At 34.4% G+C, this 23,781-nt stretch overlaps 1 protein-coding gene across 1 annotated transcript in view; it reads right to left on the bottom strand.

The window, feature by feature from the left end:
* st18 (ST18 C2H2C-type zinc finger transcription factor) overlaps nt 1-23,781 on the bottom strand; it is a 134,704-nt gene that overhangs the window by 13,250 nt on the left and 97,673 nt on the right. The window contains exons 8-16 of the mRNA XM_088919350.1: nt 19,460-20,206; nt 18,012-18,146; nt 14,067-14,157; nt 12,786-12,878; nt 10,200-10,408; nt 6,965-7,176; nt 3,418-3,657; nt 1,831-1,943; nt 562-624 (exon numbers count right to left, since the gene is read on the bottom strand). Of these exons, the coding sequence (XP_088775476.1) occupies nt 562-624; nt 1,831-1,943; nt 3,418-3,657; nt 6,965-7,176; nt 10,200-10,408; nt 12,786-12,878; nt 14,067-14,157; nt 18,012-18,146; nt 19,460-20,206 (1,903 nt within the window). The remainder of the gene's footprint in view (nt 1-561; nt 625-1,830; nt 1,944-3,417; nt 3,658-6,964; nt 7,177-10,199; nt 10,409-12,785; nt 12,879-14,066; nt 14,158-18,011; nt 18,147-19,459; nt 20,207-23,781) is intronic.

The following is a 23,781-nucleotide window of genomic DNA, read 5'->3' as shown; positions in this document are numbered from 1 at the left end:
CCCAAACAGGCTAGATAGATCAAATGCCCTCCTCTCCTCCTCTCACCTTTCTGTTGTTATGTACTATATTTTTTAGTGTTTGCCAGTACAGCTGATGATATTGAAGGAAATAAAGGTAATTAGGAAGCAGCATGGAGTAGTGATTTGACTCTCCAAACTCCATGGAGGACCATATCTGGGAAAGACGCTGCTGTTGTACCTTTGTGCAAGGTAATTTTTGTATCTAGTAATTGTATCCCATAAAAACAAGCTAATCCAGTAAATGATCTGTTGTATAAACTGGTCCCCATGTCATAATAAATGAGAAAGTGGTCTCGGCTGAGTTACATGAAAAAGGATTAAAAAATGAATAAAAAATAATTTTATGGATTTAGGATTTCTGTTGTCAAGCAAACAGAAGCTTTTTCAGGGCCTCCAAAATTATAGATTATTTTAAACTTGATAAAGAAGCAGTTTACCACTTTAAAACTTTACCTTCACTAAGATTGTATGGATATACAGCACACTTGCAGATTAGAAGCATATTGAACGTTAATGACAGTGTTCAACGTTTTTTAATACCTTCGATGTGAAGCATAATTTCCTGTCACATGGCCACTTCCATCACATCCCGGAGTTGGACAGCTATAAAGGACACACAATACAATTCAGCTTCCAACAATAATACTTAAAAATCATTTTTATATAATCACTTTTTTATCGTGAGGACCAATTCAAAGTTCTAAGCAATTATCCATGATAAAACAAAGTAAAATATATAGTATCTAAAATGTAATGGAGTCTGAAAATTAAGAAATTATTTTTTGTAATCATTTTTAAATTTAACTCAATAGTAGAGTATAATGCTTTATATTTTCATTTATCCTGTACATTAAATCTGTTGACTTTCTGGTGATTCATTTCAGTTCATCTTTTAGCTGTGGTAAACTGCAAACATCATAAAAAATCAGTTAGCATTTATACAACCTTTGCATTTGTAATAATAAATTATAGTGACTTTGTAACAACAAAAAAGACAGAGTACATTCCTTAAATTGTTACAGAGGTTAGTACAGCAAGAAGTGTTTAGTAGAAGAAATGAACTTTAGGAGAGTGTCTACAATCTGCAGCAACAGGCAAGGTCCTTTTAAACTTTAGTTCAAAAAATCTAAAGGTTTAATTTTCATACTACAAGTACTCAGTCCCAGATTATAAAATATGAATCTGAGTATTTCTACGGAGCTTAAAAAATGCAAACACATGCACAGTCTAACTACAAAAAAGGAGACTTGTAAGCTCAAATGAAGATGTATATATACGTATAAACTCACATTTACACAGATACAATTCTCCTCCAAATGAACCTGCAGATACATCAGTCACAGCAATGAATAAATATGTCTTATAGTATGTTGTACATTTGTACACTCTTCTCTTTCACCATTTTTTCTTCACTAAGACATATATGCTGCATATTTGCTTAGCTACAGTGTTTCTCCTTATGTACACAAGCTTGTTTTTCTTTACTATATTTGTCAAACCTGGATCCTCCCTTAAGCTCCGACCAAAGCATGCAAGATCCTTTCACTGACCTGTAGTTTGGAAACCTATAGGGACAACCTGCGCAGTTGTCAAGTTAGTACACCCTTTTGCTTTCATTTTAACAGCATGGTTTTCCAAATCCTTTAACAAAGCAACTGTTTGTCGTATTATTCAAGATAGTTATAAATTGGCACGTCATCATAAGCATGCCAAAGAGGACAACACTCATTAAGTTTTGAAGCAAATTTTAAAGTCTGTATCGTGGACAAGTTTCACTTGAGCACATTTGTGAGGCCTCTTCTTCCATACCTCATTAGTTCCTTTTTATTGTCCCTGGAGAACACTTTGGTCTTGGGACTTGGAATAGTAACATCACCAGGGTATTTTCTTTCCTCTTGGACTTCATTTTCAACTTCATCTTTCTGAAAACACCAAGATGAATTTGCTTTCAGCTCATAACAGTACTCTTTCATTAAACCGTCATACTGCGCATTGAGAGGCTGCCCATTTACGCAAGTAAATCTGTAAGCTGACAATTCAGAGTGGGTGAGAACAGATTCAGCAGTAAAGCTTTTTTCATCCCCCCATTTCCAAAGTACATATGTAGCTGGTGATACACGGCGGCCATTATGCACAAGGAAGCCCGGCTACATAGAACCTCAGGAAGAGATCAAGGAACTATGTCACTAACTGAATCAAGAGGGAGCTTTAGGCAATCTACTGTATACTGTTCAAAAAACAAAGTGGAATTCCCTACTTTACAAAGAGTGATATTAAATACTTAATAATAATCTTTAATAATAAGCATGGACCACAGTTTAGCATCTCATTCAAAGGACAGTACCTCTTACAGCACAGTGTCTCTAGTTCTACAGTTTAAAGCAGCAACTCAGTTTTCCTTAGATATCTCTCAATCCATTATTGACCAGGACCCACCTTGCACAGTTTCTGAGATCTGATGACCTCAGACTAAAAGGTGGGAATGCTGCAGTTTGATGTGCTTACTGTAAACCATGCATTGATTAAAACTAAATTCTATGTGGATTTACTTTAAAAAGTAAAAATCTGTTAAAAAGCACCAGATGCTAGGGTAAATGTAAAGGAGTGCAACAACATGTTGTGTTTATTTGGGTGTAAAATATGACTCACTCCAATTATAAATTATTTTCTAAGATACAAACTTCACTTTAAATTGATAAGAGCAATAAAACTGTGATCTTCCAAGTGCAAAGAAAATCATGACAATGTATCTCTCATTGATTTGATTTTTATCATTTCAAGGGTGATTTTCCCCATTATTTAATAGTGCGATTGATATTTGATGTAATTGTAATAGTGAAATTGTTTACCTAATTGTTGTTCCATCATACTGTAGAAGTCATTACATAACATTCTGTATGAAGTACTGTATATTGTTCAAGCTTTGAGTTTTACAAGATGAAAATATTTCACAAGCTCAAAAATACAAACAATATATTAAGACAAATCTTACATTGATATGGTAGAAAATTATTATTGAATATTACATTTTATGAAAAAAAATCATAACACTGTGGTATAATGGGAAAGTGAGATATTTAATTTTTAACCTTTTCTCTAGCACAAATAATTAAAAAAGAGGTAGATTTGGATAACTTAGATAAGTGCTCATAATATACTATGAGAACAATGGCTTTGAACTGCTTGACCACCCAAGTTTATACAAGTCTCTTCTTTCTTTGCAAATTATATTTCTCATGAAAATGATGCAACTGAGCAAAAAATAAATTATAAGACCCACTGCAATACTTCAGGAAAAGTACTGCTTTTAAAACTAAAGTAGACTTGATTTGATAATTGTGTATATGTATAATACATTGAAGTAAAACATGTAAAACATGCATCATTGTTAATTACCTCTTTGTCTCTTATTATGTGTGCTTTGCTGTAATTAAGAGGAGTATCCCATCCTTCCTGCTCACATAGTGCCTGGTAAAACGCAGGGGTGACCCGGATGCTGCCAGACTTCGACGGTGAAGACTCAGGTGTAGGCAGAGCTATTCCCAAAGGCACCACAGGTGGAGCTTTTACCCTGTCACGATTCTTTTTCATGCTCAGGTCCAGTGTGCCGTTTTCGTCCACTTCAATAAGTACATCCTATGTACAGCATAATTACACAGTTACAACTACAAAAACAAAATCATGGAATCCTCTAAAGAATGTATACTATATGATTTGGTAATCTACATTTAAATGTTCAGGTGGGTAGCTGCGTCAGCATGCGTAGGCTGCAAAGGAACAAGTAATAGGTTTATTCCATGCTGAAAAGAGAAGAAAGAAAACACAGCGTTTCGGGTGTGCCACACCTGAAGAAGGCTCCACTGCCAAAACGTTGTGTTTTCTTTCTTCTCTTTTCAGCATGGAATAAACTTATTACTTGTTCCTTTACATTTAAATGTGCCATGGGTTTGGTAACAAGAAACTGTAAAAATAATTCTCCTTTTTTAAATTCTGTAAAAGAGCAGCTTCATACAACTGTTCATGTTCACAATTACCACTGTAAGATCTTCTATACAGATGTTAATTAAAACTGAAGGCAGACTGCTAAATGCAAAATGCATTTACAAAGCTACTGAACTTAACAATGCCATTTTGATAGAACTGCATGAAGCACAGATTGATGGGATTCTATTTACTAGCAACACCTGTGTTACCAGTATTCTAAGACACAACTAATACAGCTTCTGTTTTGTGGTTCATGATCTGATATCGTCACCTTGGGAAAATTTCAATTATTGCATGCAACATTAATTTCATCATAGGAGGACATTTTACTGCTGCCCCCTCCAAAAATATAAACACTGACAGGATTAGACTGTCAGATTTGCACAGAAAAAATAAATAAATGTGTATCTGCTTACTTTTTATGTGGAGTACATGGATATAACTGTGCTTCAGTGACTATCTCTTTTCATTGAAAAGACAGTAATGCACAGTTATCACCACAGTATAATAAGGCCTGGATTGAAGCAGAACTTGGACCCAATCCTCTACCACAACTGACAAGCCTGATATTTGATAGTGGGTTTTCATTATGTAAGCAAGAAGCTCCCAGTTAAACAAAAAGCCATCAGCATGTACCAGGTTCTTATACTGCAGCTGGCAGAATAGGTGAAGTTTTGTGGTGAATAGGTGAAGCCATAAATCATGGGCATGACTAAACTCAGGGTGACCAAGATGGAAAACAACCATGCGGTTGGTAATAAATATTGGTCTGCATGAAAATGTCTTCGTCTGAGTTAGTTTTGCAACTGTTATTAATAGTAGACAATTGGGCTCAACCAAAATGATGTCGTAAGTAGGCTGACACATCCCGTATATACAGTATCATGATTAACACGTATATAACTGGCGGTATATATTTCAGTGTACTACTTCTGTCTTACTAAACTCGCTTTCACTATTGCTTGATTTCCTTACACTTGTTTTCCATACGATATTTAAGTATTAAAGTGGTCCAGCACACCACAGGGAGTCAGAAAACAAATTGCTAAGACAAGGATAAACACATAATTCCATACCTTAAATTCAGAATCACAAGGTCTTATCTTGCTACACTTATTCTTTCTGGGAATCCTTGAGGTCATGGGGTTAACTCTGCAAACCCCCAAACCAAAATGTGCTCAAGCATTCTTCTTTCAATGGGTTTACTCTGAATGTCTCTAAAACAACCGCACTGTTGTACTGGAGTTGATGAATTGATCAACATTTTATTCAAAATAGTACTTTTTTCCCAAAATAATCCTTTAATTAAAATTGTAATCATTTCCATGTCCATTTCCAATTAAATAATAATATTATGGAACATCCCTCTGGTTGAAAAATAAACAACAGTATCCGTAAATCTGAAATCTTTTTACAACAGTTTTTCCGTCAAATTGAGATGTTATTTAGCCACCTACAGACCAATGAATTTTCCAAACAAATTCGGTACTGATATTTAAAGCATTCCATTGCTATGAAAAGTTGTTCAATGTACAGTACGTAAATGGACATTTCAATAATGAATCTGGGAATTATGCAGAATAGATTTATTTATTTAGTTTTGATTAAAACAAATGGTTTTCTAATGGTGCTATACAACACATAATATTATGTATTTAATCCCTACGATAAAGAGACATTAGTATATTGCAGTTAAAAATCACCTCCTTATATACCATAAATAAACTCAGTTTATGAAAAAAAGCCTTTATCTTAGAATCATACTGTTGTGTTACCAGACACAGGTTGAAAATTTTGTGAGACTACCCCCTCAAAATCCTTAACACATCTCCATTTAAATGTAAATTCTTGCACCATGATCCCTAAAGTGGTTATCTCCATTTGAGAAGGGAAATGGTTATTCCATACAGTCAATAATTCCAAGTTTTACTTCCCTTTCTTCCAAATGACCTGGCTCTCTGAAGTGCGCTACAAATATTTTATATTCATAAAGGCATTTTGATTCAAAGCAGGGCATGTGACAAATATGCAAACACTGTTTTATTCATTTGCTTGTTTGCACCCCAGACAGAGCCACATGCTCAGCTCATTAAAAAGTATGAATTTAAATTGGGCTTTTCATATTGTAGGTGTGCATTGCAAAATCATAAACTGATCCAAATCATGTGTAGAACAGCTCTAAAAATCTCAAGTGACAGTTCAATTATATTTATCCTCTACTTTGGTGGTATTATCAATTGACATTAGTTGTTGACATTAATCATTTTGTAAGTTTAGATCTGGTTTTAAGAACCATTCAAGTCTTCAAGTCTAGCCAACCCAGGTGCAGCATGAAGATGCTTTATAACACATGTAACATTTGTTCTATATTGTTATGTAAGGACAAATTGCAGATTTAGAGGAAGCACCAACGGGAGTTTAAAAAGGGTTAAACTTTTAAACTGATGCATATTTGATGGAAAGTGGGAGATTTTCAATTTGTGTGAATAAAAGAGCTCAGCTTATGAATCCTTCTGCTGATTGGTTTAATCCACTGAAATAGTTTTATAGGCCATCTGATGGAGATGGGCAGTAAAGGCTGATCTGACACAGCTTATCCTGGATAATATCTTACTAACCAGAATATCTTCTACCATCTGCATCATACCAGACAGAGGCATTATTTAAAGTTTTTTTTTTACAATAAAAGTATTAACCATATGCAATGCATGCTTGAAAAAAATACGGTCTAATTGCAATGGAAAAAGAAATGCAAATGCCAACGTTGTATTTTTTTCTTTTGATGTAATTACTATTTTCCATTAAAGCTTTATGGACAAACCTCTTTGTTTTTCTTTCACTAGAGGCACAGTTGTCTATGCCAGAATCTGTTGTTTGATGCTTAGTTTTTGTGCACAAATCAGGGATGCTTTAAAATGGCTGCCCTCAAATACCTTTCCAAGCAGATTGGTTTGATTACCTTTGTGGACAGGGCCTGGGGCCTGGCAGAAACTCCATTGGCGGTCCCTCTGTATCTGGTAGACAGGTTAAGAATGGCGGCAGCCGCAGCAGCTGCATGAGCCTCTTCGCTATCAGGGTTGTAGCTGTAGGTGCTTGAATTACAGGGGCTTTGTCCTTGGGGAACAGTCATCCGACTGCTGGATGTCAGGGGACTGGCATACTGCAGGGAAGCTGTAACAAGGGCAGACACAAAGCCAAGTGAAAAAACGCTTCAACGTGTAGAACTGTCTGAGAGACTAACGCTGGCTCTGTGTGGTCACAATGGTTCTTTAGTCTTGTTTCATGAAAAAATAACACCAAAACGTATAATCCTCCTCTGATATACAGTATATTGATACTGTGACAGAGACACTGATTAATATAAGGAATTACTTTTTAAAAAGTGAGCTCCAAATTTGTAATGCTTTTCAAAGCAAGGGCAAGCAATCAGTAAAAAAATGAAATCAGAAATACACCAATTTTTACAAATGTGTCATTATTTTATGATTGCAGTAATACACAGATCTGGAAATACATTGTGCTGCAACACTTTTAAGAATAATCTGTGATACTTTAATCAACATAGGAAAATGGGATGTGGATAACGAATAAAGTGAAGAGTGGTATACATTTGTAAGGTTTCTTATACCAGACTGAAATTCAGTTGAAGATGAAGTTCAAAAATTGTTCTGTTGATGAAGAACAACTATCCCATCTCAAGGCAATAAGATAACCAGTTTCAAAAACTATTCTATATGTACAAATACATACTGTAAATATAAAGTGGTATACTGAAGCAATATACCTGTATACAGCTGTTAAACATCTACAACTACAGATCAAATTAAATAGTAAATTCCTGAAAATAGACTATGCTTTTTTATTTATAAATGTTGAATAGCCTCACGGAAGCTTACTCTGTTACATAAAAAATTAGTATTTTCAATATTTTTCAGAATTTAACAGAACAGTTGTATCCCCATAATGTCACTGATAAACACCAATTTTTTTAGGGCATAACAGACTATACTTCAATTATTTAGTTTTTTGTCAAGTACAGGTTTATAATTATAATTATTTTTTATATAATTTATATTTAAGACTTTTATATGCAGGGAGAAGTTGCCCAGTCTTTGTAAGCAATGCAATTTTTGATAAAATGCAGTAGATATTCTGATTAATGCAAAAGAGAAAAATACTAGTCAATACTATTATACAATAAATGTTATGCATATTTAACTAACAAAATCATGTTATAGAATGATGTACCTGCCCATACTGCATACAAATCTTTTATTCTGCAAAAGGTATTTGCCCCAACAGGTGTTAAAAAAGCTGATATGTAATAGTGTGATGATTGGTTTTCGCTCAAAGAAGGTGAGAGATTGTCTTTAAATTATGAAGATTATGAATTATGGAGATGATTAGAATGAAGTGACAAAGCAAGCACAAATATTAAGTCTGAATAGTTTTTATTTTTAGTCGATTTAGTAAGAAAAAGTAAGATAATGATTTATTTTTTAAGATAAGAATCATGATTGTATACATAGTAGACTAAATATGTATACATATATACAATACATATTTCAAACCTTTACCTGTGGCTAAACTAAATTAATTTTGGTGCTGAAAATTACCTTAAAAAAATAAAATTACCTTAAGAAGCCACACATCTAGTAGATAGATCTGTGCAATAATAGTGGTCCTCATGATTTTAGAATTAAAGTACTTGTCTCTGTGGGATTCAGGTAGTGAATTTCAAGTAAAGACTCAATCATGAAGACTAAGGAGCTTTTAAAGCAAGTCATTGACAAGCACACATCAGGGGAAGGGTAAAAACAGAGTGATTTCCCTGAATATCACTGTGAGAAAAGTCTACTCATTCAGAGATCAAGAAATGGAAGTTGCATCATATTAACCGTAAATACAGCATACAGATCATCGCTCTAAAATGAGCAACCAGGCAAAGAAGAAACTGGTGAAGGACGCCACTGTTAGGCTACAGAGTTCAATGTCTAACATGGAAGAAAATGCACATTAGACAACAATATCCTGGTCACAAGCCAGTCTGTACTGTATGGCAGACAGGAAAATCCCATCTCATTTCCCACACGGAGACACATTTGTTTGCAATGAAGCATCTGAGTGTTCCTGCAAAAATTTGGTTCGATAAAATCCAACACAGTACATTTCCCAGTCAACACCATCCCTCCAGTCAAGCTTGGTGATGTCACCATTATATTATGGGGCTGCTACTCAGCAGGTACAGGAAAGCTTATTAGGATTGAAGGAAAAATGTATGGAGTGAAGTACAGGCATAGAGGAAAACAGCAAAAGACTTAAAACTAGACTGAATGGTAAAGACTTAAAGTCGTTACCTGCAAAAAGTCTTGAACTAGAGCAAACATTCACCTTTCAGCAGGACAATGATCCAAAGCTACATTGGAATGGCTTAAGAACAAAACCTGATTTGAATTCTATTGAGAATCTGTGAAAGACTTTAACACTGCTGTCTATAAGTGACCCCAAACAATTTAAGAGAGATTGAACAAATCTGTCAAGAAGAATGGGCAAAACTGCACCAAGCTGACGTGCAGGGTTGGTAGAGACATACAGTACTCAAAAAGACTTGTGACAATAATTGCTGCCAAAGGTGCTGCCACCAAATCTTTCAGAGTTCACAGACCTGAATACTTCTAAAATCAACATAATTCTGTATTTTTCTCTAGTTTTTTTACATTGACTGTATATTATCTTACCTTTAGAAGTGTTCCATTTATGCATTCAGTTTTTTAATCAAATATTTATTTAAAAATGTGAATGCCTCATTTTGTAATATTACAAAATGAGACACCACAAGAAGAGACTTTTTCCAAAGGAAAGAAAACATTTGCAAGCACCTTGCACTTTTTTCCTAGGAGTTTCTTGGAGAAAACAACAAAGAATGTTTTGAATTTCAGAAACAATGCAAACATATTCCATTAAAATATAACATCATTATTGCTCTTCTCAAAATATATCACAGTCAATTTAAAATAAAAAAGTGAGATGGTACAGCTTATATTCTGCTGTTATAAAACCTGTTCAATATAATATATTTTAATACCGGAACAATGGACAGAATCACTGTAAAACTTTATCTATCTTACAGGGTCACACAAAAAGCAAGGATACTGTAGGTGTGTTCAATTCAGATTTCAAATGAGCCAACTTACAGTCAGAGAAGTGAGAAGCTTCTTGGTCCAGTGCGGCTGGTGCAGCTGTGCGTTTGCCGAAGACCTGTGCGTCGAAGCTGGCATAATCAAAGCGGACTTTGCCATACTTGTCAAGATCCTTTGCAATGCTAGCTTGGAGTGTGGTGACGGGCTGTGCAAATCTATAGTTGTACTGAGGAATTTCAAATGGCTTCATCAGTCCTGGGGGCCTACATAAGAATAACCATGTTGTAACTACAGAATTAATGGAAATAAAAAAAAAGTTTCCATTTATATGATGTATAAGATTCATATATGAGATAAAAGTACTGTGTTACCAATTCAGAAAATTAAATAAAAAGATCTGTAAAAAACATTTCAACTGAAGTGCTGTTATACAACATGAAACTTAAAGACGTTTACTTAACACTGTAACAACTATTAGACATATGACCCTGATTTATAGCTCTTACTTGTTTTTTTCTTGTATTTTTAGTTGAAGATTTTGTGAATAATTATCATCTTACATTTTATCTTTATCAGTTCAAGCATTTAAATACATTTAACATTTAGTTAAATCTAAAAACAATAAAAAAACATATGCTTGTGTGTCTTTTAGCTAAGCAAAATTTAAGTTAAGGTGGTTCTTTAATTGAAGGTGTTTTAATAATTAAACTTGTTTTCTGATTATTTCTACAGCTTTCTTTGTTAAGCATAGCTCTTTTGTATGCAGTGAGATTTCTACATGGCCATTTTAAATCCTGATTTAATTAACAGAGCTCCCACATAAGGGGCTCTGGCTAAGTTTCAAAATGAGGTATCTCAGGTGATATATACAAAGGAAGAACACTGCCATATTGGTATCACAAAAGCTCCCCTAAGACCATAACACAATCAGTCCTTGGATATTTGCTGATTTGCCCAGCAGATTTCTAACTGAGGGTGATAACTTTTTAGCACAGATAACGACGTGTGATGAAACATGGGTCTACCAATACTAACCAGAGAACAAATGTGAAAGCAAGAACTGGAAGCATCCAAATTCACTACTTACATTGAAGTTCCCAATTTTCAGTGGGAACAGTCATAATTACTATCTTTGGTTGTGATTGTAATATAGCTGTGTAGGAATGCATACTCATATGGCTATGACTATGGGGCTATCAAATTAATTATTTGTGGCAGAAATACAAAAATTCGTAAGGAGAAGAAGAAGAAAGCTGAAAGGCATCAAAAGCACAACATGCATTTAATTCCCTAATTATTGATTATGCAGAGTGACAATGACTATTCACTTTCTGTATTTGTGCTCTGATTTATCTCCTTAATGCATAATGACAAAAAACATGACAACATGTGTCTGGTAAGTCACATATGTTTGGGATTAGTATAAACAAATATGTATGCACATGCAACAGACACACAGGTTCACTGGATTCAACCATAAGGTGCCATAGCTCTTTGAAAAAGAAAACAAATGCCCAAAAGAAATGGCTCTGGCAGAATTACGATAATATGAAGTCTGTAGGGCATTCAGTATTCATCCATTAACTATCACAACAATCCAGCAGTGGTACCAACTGAAAGTACTTGTGATCGGCTCAGGAAGCGCCTGTGATTGATCCACACCAAGCTAATTCTTTGTAATTGCTTTGGATTTGAATAAAACATTCAAACAAAAGACAGATCTTACAACACTTCAGCTGGAGAATTATTTTTAAATGATGAAATGATGTCATAGCAAAATTCCTAACTACATCCATCCTAATGTTTTACCTTGAATCTGAGGGTTTACAAAATAAGTAATAACTTATATTACTTGATTTTATGTGTATATAAACTATAAAGAATATCATTTTAAGTTAATTTACAGGTTTTACTTTTTTTTAACATATTTTTGTAGGAGGATGGTTTTGATGCCAGATCCATGCATTTCCGTCTCCCAATATGCAATTCATACGTTTTCAAACATTGTTAATTCAATTCTGCACACAGTTATTGTTAAAGTTAGTGTGGGTTGTTGAATGAGTCTCATTCCATAACATTATTTAGAATATTGTTTAAAAGCCCCATGTAAGAATATTTGAATTATTGAATAACATCAAAAGAATTTTTTTAAATAAATCTAGAAGTACAGAGATTCATTTGCCAGAGCTATATTTAGCTTGTGTTTCATAATGTTGCTTGAAGGCATCCAAATACATACTGTACATATCATCTGCCCTTTTAGATGTTAAAAGCAAGCAGAATATACAGTATGAAAGAGAGGGGTGTATGCTACCCATTGAACTTACAGTATTTTTTTACAAATTACATTTTTAACTTTAGTGACATCATTACATTATGTAATAGTAGGATAACATTAATGTTTAGGAATTTGTCTCACATCTCTGTAGGAGAAACCTGTACAATATGTTCTTTCCTTAACATTCTCGATTTATTGGTTGCAGATGTCTTGACATGAATTAACATCTGACAAATCCTCATTTAATTTGTGAATTTACATTAATTCTCCAGCTTCTACAAGTGGAAAGCTGAAAACTTGTGAACTCACTTCCTGTAACCGGTGGCTACACACACTTAGAACAGAAAATTATTTGGCCATACCTGGATAACCTGTCAGCAATTTGTCCAGATTTTTGACTTTCCTCCTGAGGTTTTGTAATTTTCCCAGCTGCAGCAATAGGGCAGCCTGAAAGGCTGTAAAAGAATATAATAATATGAAGTACAGAAAAAAATCTTTATAAACAGTATACAACACACATATAATTGAAGGATCGTGACAGCAATGAAAATTAATGGCCAAAAAATGTTTAATTTTAACACTTCATAAATCCATAAATTACAAAATACATTGGTAAATGTTGGTGAAATAAAGGAATGTATATTTAGAAATACATGTTATATTGTAGCTACCTGTAATGTGTACTGAAAATTAATTGACACTATCGAAACAATTTGCATATGACAATACAATTAACAAGGAGATTGCAAACATAAAGTTACTCAAGTTAACAGTCTGAGAAGCTGCCTCATTGGGCATGTCTGTGTGGAAGAGAGAGGTAAGTCTGGCGAGTTGGCTTCTGTTAAAAAAGTAAGCAATATGCTTCTTATCTCTTAAACTGCACTATAATCATGTTTTAATCTTCCTTGGAAAATATAAATATTTTAAATTGTACTTTGCTGCTAATGTCATCAGATCTACAACTTTATGTCTGGATAATCCTTCATAAACTGCTTGTGCTATTTTTTTTTATAAATGTCCCAAAGCTCTCTGTCCTAACACCAACCAGTAAGAGCTCTCTTCTGTCTCCTAGCGCCACAGCAGAGTGCTCTATTTATTGACTGTAGCCATGTCATTTTAACTGAGACTTCAGTTCATGTGAATGGTACTAACCTTGCCCCCCTGCCCCATCCCCTTGACTTTTCTTTCAGAAGGTGTGCAGGGGAAGAAAGAAAGCAGCTCTGATTTCATTACTAGTGTCCATAAAAAGATATAGTATGTTGTCCAAAAATTGCTAGATCGGCAAACTGCCAGTGTTGAAAAATATGATGCAGTTGACAGCAAAATTAGATTTAAAATACTGTTGATACTGTTTTCTTAAAAGTAAAAAGTGATACCTTCTACAGATAGTAACCTACATGTGGTACATAAAATGTAACAACTTGAACTTTTATTGTAATTGTTAGTTATGGCAGATGTTAAGTGTACTGTTGCCCTCCAGGCATCACATTTAATTGAAGATTTAACGGATTGGCACTTAACATGCATTTTGAACTAGATGGGATGGAAATGCAGTTAATACATATACATTAAATCAAACATAATTTGTAATTAAAGACAGCACATTGCAAAAAAGCACTATGTGGCTCTGTGGAATGACCTACCTCCTGTGTGTGCTACGGTTGCTGTTGACGTGACCCCTTCCTGTGCACCCTGGTGTTGGGCACTTAAGGACATTTTCATGCATGGCAAGAACTAAAGAAAGAGAGAGATAATTATATTATTATTATAAAATTAATACTAATTTATCAGCAAGCACTGCTTTCTACAACAAAGTGGAAGTGTGGAACCGAGCTTCAAAAAATCCTCGAAAATCCCCAATGATTATCTGTTGCAAAAATACTATGGTTCTTGGAAAATGTTATAATTGGTCTATAGACAATATCTTCTAAGATGCTTACTCTTTTAATTTCTTACGAAATAACTTCTCTAAGATGAATGAATAATTTAATTAAAAAGTTGTAAGGTACTAATATATGTTGAAGAAGTTCAAGTAGGTAGCTGTGTCAACATGTGTAGGCTGCAAAAGAACAAGTAAAGGCTTATTCCACACTGAAAGGAAAAGAAAAGAGACTCAATGTTTTGGCTGTGGAGCCTTCTTCGGGTCACAGCTGAAACATTGCATTATTATATTATTATATTATTATATGATTAATCCAAAAACAACAGCAAGCATTCATTTTCTGCCAAGTGAAAGTGTACAAAGATGAGCGGTTTAGAGCAGTCTAATGCAAAGCACTAAGTAATTTAACTCTGAATACTGAATATAACAGGTTTGCCTCAAGAATTAACCAAACGTGAAGGACTGACAGGACACCACTTATTCATGCCACCCACTTGTAGATGTACAGTGAAACAGGCTCCATGTTTGCATAATTCTGACATGATAATATGAACTGAAAAAACTACTTTATTAGGGTGAGTTCTATTTCTGTTTTTAGAAGTATAAGATTTGTTTGGAGCAAACACATTAACTGAAGACTGTCAAGTCCATCTGTAGTAGAAGTACACATGGTATCAAAAGCACCTGTCCTCAGTCTGATATTTTTAAATTTTAAAGAACATGACCAAAACAATCATTCTAAACTACTACATATTAACATAATTATCCAATACTGTTACTCTTTAAAGATGTAGGCTTTATATCCAAAATACACAGGTGCAATATGTATTTATGTCTCTGCTCTGTCATGTCTGCATACGACAACCTCTGGGATGCAATATTGTGTATGCAAGCCATGTATAATCTGGAAAACTGGCCAAAAACAAATGGGCTGGCTTATGTTAAGTCATTTTATTGCAGGCTTCATATGTACCTTTAGGAAATTTAGTTATTTGGAACAGGGACTAGAATGTTGCAGATAAGGCCATTTCCTGGGACAGTATTTAAAATAATACAAATACTGTCTCCAGAAATCCTAACTGAATGATTCACTTAAACGTCTTTCAAAGAATGTATCTTCTGTATGTAGATCTCGTAGATTGCATCATATGAAGCTAGTTCATAATCCCCTATGTATGATCTGTCTGAGGGACACTATGGATAACTTTTATGTATGATTTTGGGAGTGTCCAGAAGTTTTTAATCTCTGGAAACAGCTCTCTTTGGGTCTGTCCATTATTCTTGATCAGAATATTTGACACTTTTTACATTTGTAAGATGGTGACTCTAAACTTAGCGTTTGGAGATGGATCTATAGTATTTGACTGTGGCAAATAGTTGGTGGAGCTGTGTTGGGAGCCTCCACAACCCACTTCCTAGAGGTCCTGGCTGCTCTTTGTATCTTTTATTTGGAAATTGTGACTGCTATGCACGTCCTTGGTGCTGCAGGGTGACAGTGAAAGCTTTAAGCGCTGTTGCTGCTGCAGTCAGAGCCTTGGTGCCTGGGGGTCTGATTGTAGCTGTTTTAGGGAGTCATTAGGTAGAAACTTGGATGGGATGAGGGACTTTTGTGTTGCGTGAAAGAAAATGTTATTTTTCTTTATTTCAGAAAATTACCTGTCGCAATCTGAATCACATTTTTAAATTTTGTTCTGTAGTTTTATTTTTTTTTGTCCAGCTATGTGCTGGAAAGTTGTGGAAGAGGGGACAAGACTGTGGGCTCAGTTGGTGTAGGCTGTGGGTTCAAATGCCCACCCAGGGGTGCTGGTGTATTTCTGAGCAAAATAATTATCTCATATTGCACTTGTAAAACACCTAGGTTTATAAATTGGTGACATATAATATACATTAACTGAAACACATTCCCTGCAATCAAATGACGGAAAAAACAGTGCACTTTTTCTGAATACTGGTCACCTTCAGGGGATGCCCTACTCACTTTGGAGGTAAAAAAAATCCTTAGTGCTGTTGTAACAGACGAATAAGTTCTGGATCCCGAGATGAAGTTTAAACAACTGAGTTTATTGCATGCAAGGAACAATTAGATCAAAGTATCATTCAGAATTTAGGTACAAAACGTCCAGTTTATATAGCAAACTTCAGCCGTTTCTGATGCAAATTGTAACCATGGTAATGGGGAGAGGTCATCTGTGTTTAGATATTCCAAAGACCTTGACCACTTTGAATGGCCGGTTTTATCTTTCCTTAGTTAGGGAGTCTCCACCTTGCACTTGGAATCTCTTATCAGTTAACTCCCTTTCCTGACATAATTCAAACGTGCTTAAGCATGGAATGTCTTGTGTCACAAGACGTCTTTGTGCAGAAAGAAATCAGTTAACCCCCTTTTCACATCTTATATCTTTCTTCAGTGCTGATTCTCTATTGAAAGACAAAAACGTCTATGTCAGTGCCTTTACATGCATTTTACCTTTCCTCAGCAATAGCTGTAATAACAAATGAATGGGATGCAGCCTCATTCCTCATCTGACATACTCACTACTTGGGCACTGTATGCAACTTGTGACAAAATAACTAATGGAGGTTGCTTACCTTCTTCTTTATCTATTTCATTGGAAATATACCCTTTTACTTTGATCTGAGTGTTATGAGACTGAATGTACTGCAGGTCACAATACTGAAGATCATTATCATGAAATGTCTTTGGGTATGGGTAATTTTATTCTTCTTAAATTTTTACCTGCCTTACATGTACCTTTCAATGAATATTTGTATGAATATCAAAATTGTAGGAAAGCTAAAAATTGAAGAATGAACAGCAAACAAAATCCTGTGCTAATTATAGTCTGTACTTTAAAGGGCACAGGCATTGCTAGTTTAAATTGAAAATCCCACTTAGTATCCTTAGTTACTTTTCATTTCTGCGGAACACCTAATTTCCAATTAGTTTTAAGGATGTGCATGTTTATTTTTGAACAAGGGATTGTTCATCCCTTTGATTTGCAAATACTGCTTCTTTTTTTAAACATACATGCTTTCAAATTGAAAAAGTTAATTACATTTTTGTTCCTTTTGTTATGCAACCAAGCCTACTTTCAAAATTAAAAAAGCAGCACAACCACAGTAATGCATTTTATAAATAGGGGTTATAGGCAAAGGTCTGAACTACAGTAATTCAAGGTTTATAGTTTGAATTCTACCAAAACATACTTCTTTTAAAACAAAACGAGATTACAAATAAGATATATTCATGTTGTAGCGCCATCAACTGGCTGAACACATGCTTAAGGCAGTATTTAATAACAGAAAACTAAAGTATCAACAGTATTTGTCATTTCTGTACAATATGATTTTGGCATTTTTCACCACTTGAAAAAGCTGAAAGGAAGCTGAAAGAAAATACATGGAAATGCATCAACAAGAAACAGACATCACCTGACAACTGTGCTCAGTAATTAATATAGCTTGTGTGTTATACTGCAAATGTCTAGACAGAGCATAACCTGTGACATCCACATCACCTGTGACTTGCATTTTACTGTTGTATTACGAATGTGTATATAATGCTATAAAACATTACTTTTAAAAATAGCTTCTATTGCCAATCACAAATTACAAACACAGTGCATAACTGTGGTAGCAAGAACACTCTGTCAAACAAAGCTCTGACCATTACTTCAATATGTAGTAAACTCATCTGTTCACTTACTCTCAGGTGGCACTCTGACTTTATGTGGACATCCAGACAGACTTCGGTGGTGCGGGTAGAGCCCAGTCACATGGCCTGTACCGTCACAACCTGGTGTAGGGCACTTTATTTCTTTTTTATCAGATCTTGGAGACTCTGAAGAGATTAAATCCGCAAGAAAACTACATGCAGGTTCATGTTTCACATTGGAATTGCAATTTTACAGTGTATTAGCTAGTGTTTATAATTTCTTAAACTTGTACAGTATATATATAAAGAAAAACATTTTCTGAGATTACTTTACTAAGATTATTCATTGAGAAACATTATCTGTTGAAATATATCAACATAATTAAATTGTCTTTAAAAGATATCCTGACATGCGAGGACAAAACCAAGAGAAAACAAACAAAAGGTATAAGCAATTGCTTTTAAAATAGGATAAAACTTCTCCCCAGCTTTAATTAACTTGCCTTGATATTGCATGTTTTCTGGGATTTACTGTATATTGTATGTGTTTCCTAGAAATTTATATGGAATCAAAGGCAAAGAAAAAAGATACTGTAGCCACACACTCTTTTCTGTGGGATGTTTATGTTTATGTTTTAATCTGTTCTTTTAGTTAAGGCTGCAGTTTTAGTCAGGGAATGCACGTCTTAATGCTTATCCATAGAAAAGATTACAACAGGGATTATAAATTTTGCAGCACTCATATGAAAAATAAGTATAAAACATTAGAAGCACTTAGGATTTAAGACTTACAGTTATGGTTAAATGTATAGTTGATTCCTTTCAAAATCCAGTAATTTAACCTTCACATTGAAAAGCATAAGAGTTTACAGATTTTTAACCAGTGTGATTTTTATGTCTAAGAGGATTTTCAACTTCCAGGTCAGTGTTAAGTAAGTTTCTAGAAAGCCTAGATAGACATATGGCAACTGGGAGCTAACACAAAGATATGTTGGACAAATACTTCACCGGTCTGCATTTTATAATCTGCATAATTGAACGTAATAAAAAACAAAAATAATAAAAATGAAATGTGTAAGACAAGCCTTAAATTAAAATCCTTCATTTTGTAATGCCATGTAAATCAGCTCCCTCTAACTAAACATTTGCCTACTTCACAAAAATGAATCTGATGAACTAAATATTACAAATGGTCCTTAGACCTAGTAAGTTACAGTATATGTTTAAATCTATCCGGTATACAGTATATTAGGGACATATTAAGTAATATTTAAATCTGATGAACTGATATACCTATAGACACTATATATTTTATTTTCATATTAACAAATTAAACATATCCACTAATAATACACATAACACACCTAAGCTTGGTCCTTAAACATTCTGTTAACTATTTCTTTATATTCTAATTTTGTAAACCGTTAGCATGCGCTATTAGTCAGCTCTGACTCATTGATTCTCAATCCAAAATTCTTGTTTATGTTTAAGCCATCTACCTTTACATCCGTTGTAGCTTTGTCTGGCATCAATGTCTATGAGTCTGTGGTGCCTCCTTTCTCCGCTCATCTGCTCCAGTAAGAACCTGTCCATCTCCTTGTAAGCATTGTGAAGAACCTGTCGCTGCTCAGACTGGAGAGCGATGGCCTGTTCAAGAAGGCTCAAGTTCCCTTTAGCCCTGTCAAAGTCAAAAGCGTTCTCCGAAACTTCTGAGGTCCAGACTTCATCTGTGTCAACTACCTCTGCCTCATCCTCACTTTCGCTTAAATCCTTCCTACAGTTCAGGTCTCCTCCCTGAAGGCTCTGTGGTATCTTTATTTGGCCATCTGGATCTGAATCTGTTTCATCTGCGTCATACTTTCTTGCATTTCCTTTCTTCCCCGGTGAATCTTTTGTGTTCTCTGATGGACTTCCATTTATGCCATTCACCTTGGTAAAGTTGACCAAACCATCCCACTCACCCTTCCTGTTCTCACAGCTGCGTTCACCGAGCCCTGAAGAGCAGTAAGTCACACTCTGAACCCCCACGCTGACATTGTTATCATCCTCCTTTGCTTGGTCTTGCACTTCACCTTCACTGTCTGGCTGTGTGCACTGAGTACCAGTTTCATGCAGGGAGCTTTCAGCAGTGACATCCTCAGACAATTCCTGTGATTCTTGGGTTTTTGTGACAGCATTTTGGAAGCTTTTCTTGCAAAGTATTTTGTCTGTGTCCGAGCTTTCTTCAGTCTTCTTTAAATTCCCACCTAAACATAAAGCAAAGAAAACCCACAGTTACTGCGATGATATTTACATATTAAAGCCTTTGATCACTTTAAAAGGGAAATGAAAGTGGAATCACACAAAGGAAATAATTTCTTTAACTCCCTTTTCTTTCATTTTGAGACATATTTTCAAAATATGTTTATTTTAGTACAATATTAAAGGTATTTTAGCTTAACATTCTTTTCTTTTTTCAGCACTTACCGTACTGAATTTATAAGTCATTTTTATGGACTTTTTCTATTTAGAATATTTTATACATCATATAATCAAATTAACGACATGCTTTGACAGTTATTTCAGTTCATTTTGGAAGGTAACATTTATTTAGATCATAACAAAATAAAAAAAACAGAATTAGGAACTAAAGCAAAGCCATTTGGAATAAGAAAGGTGTAGGTAAATACAGCTGTTCAAATCTTTGCTTAACATGTTTCAATCTTAGAAAAGTACTTTAACCTGATGTCTTAACAAGAAAGAAAAAATGCATTTTCCCAAACATTCTAAGATTACAATGTCCTCAAAATGCTTTAGCTCAAACGAAAACACTGAAGTGATTTATATTTTGGTATATTTAAAAAATCTTTAAAATCGAGCAATACACCTCATGTCAAACAAGAATTTTATTTTATGTTATCCTTTTTACATGAAAGCAAGAATGGAACACATGTTTTCTACTTCTGTCTACTTGCATGTCTGCAAGTTGTTAAGGGTATGAAATCTCCAGATTATCACCGGATAAACACTGCTTATAACATTAAACCTCAGTTCCACAACAGTTCCACAATATTACTTGACTTGGTAATGAAATCTAAGAAATGAAAAATATTCTGAAAGTAATATACTCAAATTTTCATATGGGATTTTTTAAAGGGTTGTGTTAGGACAAACATACTGTAGCTCACAGCCATTTCTGTGAAAACACAGACCAACAGGAAATGAATATGTTTCAATACCATTTATTTTCAAACAGAAAATGCACGTTATCTTCCAGATTCTTAAATACAAAATGTATTAAATGTATTGTATTTTCTGATTCTTCTACATTGACAGATTTGAACCAAAATTGTAACTGCAGCTCTACTGTACATTAATGTACTGTATATTAATGATATGCAAAATATTACTCTACAAAATTCAGTGCATCATATAATATACTGTAATTCTATTATATTTTCATTTAAATGCTCACATAATTGTCCAAATCTTTAGAAAATGAATGTGCATCACATTGACATTAGTTGTTTTGCTATTTTTACAGATATTGCTCAAACCTTTAAGGGTGAAGTTTATCACATCTGATTTCTATTATTATTTAATTTTATTTTTTGCTGCCTATGTTGTGTTTTTAATTTGAGCGACTTTGCAATTGTCCTGGTTACTATTGATTTGCAATGCCAAAAGACTCTGCAGACTACCTTTTAAGACTTGATGATACTTTATTTCTATTTTTCAATTATCTGAAGCCTGGAATATGTTAACATAGTATTAATTGTGAGATTAACCTGTTAGTAACAGTCTTCTACTGGATTAATAGTATGTTTAAAATTAAAAGAAGACAGTTATTGAAAGTACATGCAATGTTAAATCTTAACTCAAAGTCAATGGCTTATTTTGAATTTATAAAAAATGATTGCAATTCCTAAAGTGAAAAGTTATCCAAAAGACTTTAAAAATGAGATGAGGTATGAAGTAAAATAATTTTGTACCATGTTGAAAAGGACATCAATGGAGAAATATGTCTAAAATGATCTACTTTAGAACTTTAAGTTCTTTCATTGAGATTTGAGAATATATTTTCAAAAACTACATTTTGCTATAGAGTACATAGCAAATTTGGAAATACATTTCTGTAGGCTGTGTTGTCAATTAATGTTACCAATCCAAAAGCAAATTTCCATTACTAGGTGTGGCAACCTTAGTGTCTGCAACAGGAATTCCTTGAGCAAAAGATTTTGTCTACAGCTGAGAAACGACCACTCCACCATTTGATTATTTCTGCCATGTGTGGCAGAGAAAAATTTGGACCTCCTTGTTGTTATGTTCTGGCTAGTATACAAGACAATGTTATCCAACAAAGAACTACACATATCTAAACATGTTGGAACTTCAATAATATAATGCTATATTATATTATAGCATTGTGACTTCTCCTAACAGGTCCATTGTTTTCAAAGACAACAAAATGTATTTGATGTATTGTGCCCAACAAATGGGTCCTCTGCAGCAGTCACTAATAAAACAGCCATTAAATGTCTCCATATGTCACTTCCATTCTTTAAATCAGCCCAATCCAACCAGAAATGCGATCCAAAAGTAAAAAACGAGCATTCTGCCACTGTTACACCAGGTGACCCTAATGATGCACCTAAATAAAGATGATGAAGTAAATGGGTCTGGTGAAGTAGGTGCTATAAACTATTAGATCCTGATCTCGGGTATGTTCTGCTGGTATGTTAAACTACTGTAGAGGCTGGTAAAAAAAAACAGTCACACAAACAAGAGAGGACAATGGTATGACCTTGCCATTGTGATGGCACACATGGATTGCCAGCTCTGGGAAGGTCTGAATTCCTGAATATTTGCTGATAGTGGTGAATCAGTCAGTAATCTGTGAAAGAATGAGCTCCAGCTCTCAATGGTTAGTTGTAACATGTGCATATCTAATATCTAGTCTATATATTAGATACAAAAGAAGTAACACTTATGTATGGAAATTTCATTCCACTGGGGTGTGTATAGACTTATTTGATTGGAATTGTTTATCTGCTCATTGTTTTAATTTTAACTATTATTTACTTTTTATGTTTTTATGTTTTATGTATTTTTATTCATCTGAATTGGTTTAACATGCAGCAAGACGGATGCATTGTTTGAATGGTGTTATATATAAGAAAGTTTGATTCTTTGTGCGTGTCACATACTGCGTAGATTTGTCTTTTTACTGATACAACAATTCATTATAATACATTATTATGTATAAAAAGTTAGAGCTGTGCTTGCTGTATACAATAAAACAGAGTTTTATTATGTGGGTTGATTGAACATGTTGGTGTATATACAGATATTTACAAACAGTACCTATAGAAAGTCTGCACACCCTTTCCAAACTAGTATTTTGTGGCCTAACAGCCTGAAATCAAGACACATTAAATCAGAACTTATTTTACCATTGTTTATAAATTACATTTACAGATCAAGCCTGAATGACAGGAGAGAAAGAAGGAAGCAAAAAACAGCAACAGAGCATTAAAGTGATGCTGCAAAATTTGGCAAAATGTTTTATGGTCTGACAAAACTAAAATGGAATCTTTTGGCCTAAATGCAAAGTATTACGTTCGGTGGAAAACCAACACAGCACATTACCCAGAAAATACAATCCTTACTGTGAAGAATGGAAGATGCAGCCTCATGTTACTGAGAGGTTTCTCATTGGCAGGGAGTGGGGCATTGGTCAGGATAGAAGGAGTAATTAATGGAGCAAAATAGAGGAAAAGTACAGTGGAAAACCTGCCTTCTGCAAGAAAGTTGAAAATGGGACAGAATTTTGCCTTTCAAC

The sequence above is a fragment of the Atractosteus spatula genome, chromosome 6, assembly GCF_055471065.1.
Source record: "Atractosteus spatula isolate fAtrSpa1 chromosome 6, fAtrSpa1.hap1, whole genome shotgun sequence".
NCBI lineage: Eukaryota > Metazoa > Chordata > Actinopteri > Semionotiformes > Lepisosteidae > Atractosteus > Atractosteus spatula.
Note: the sequence above shows the minus strand (reverse complement) of the source record. Positions and strands in the feature narration are given on the sequence as shown.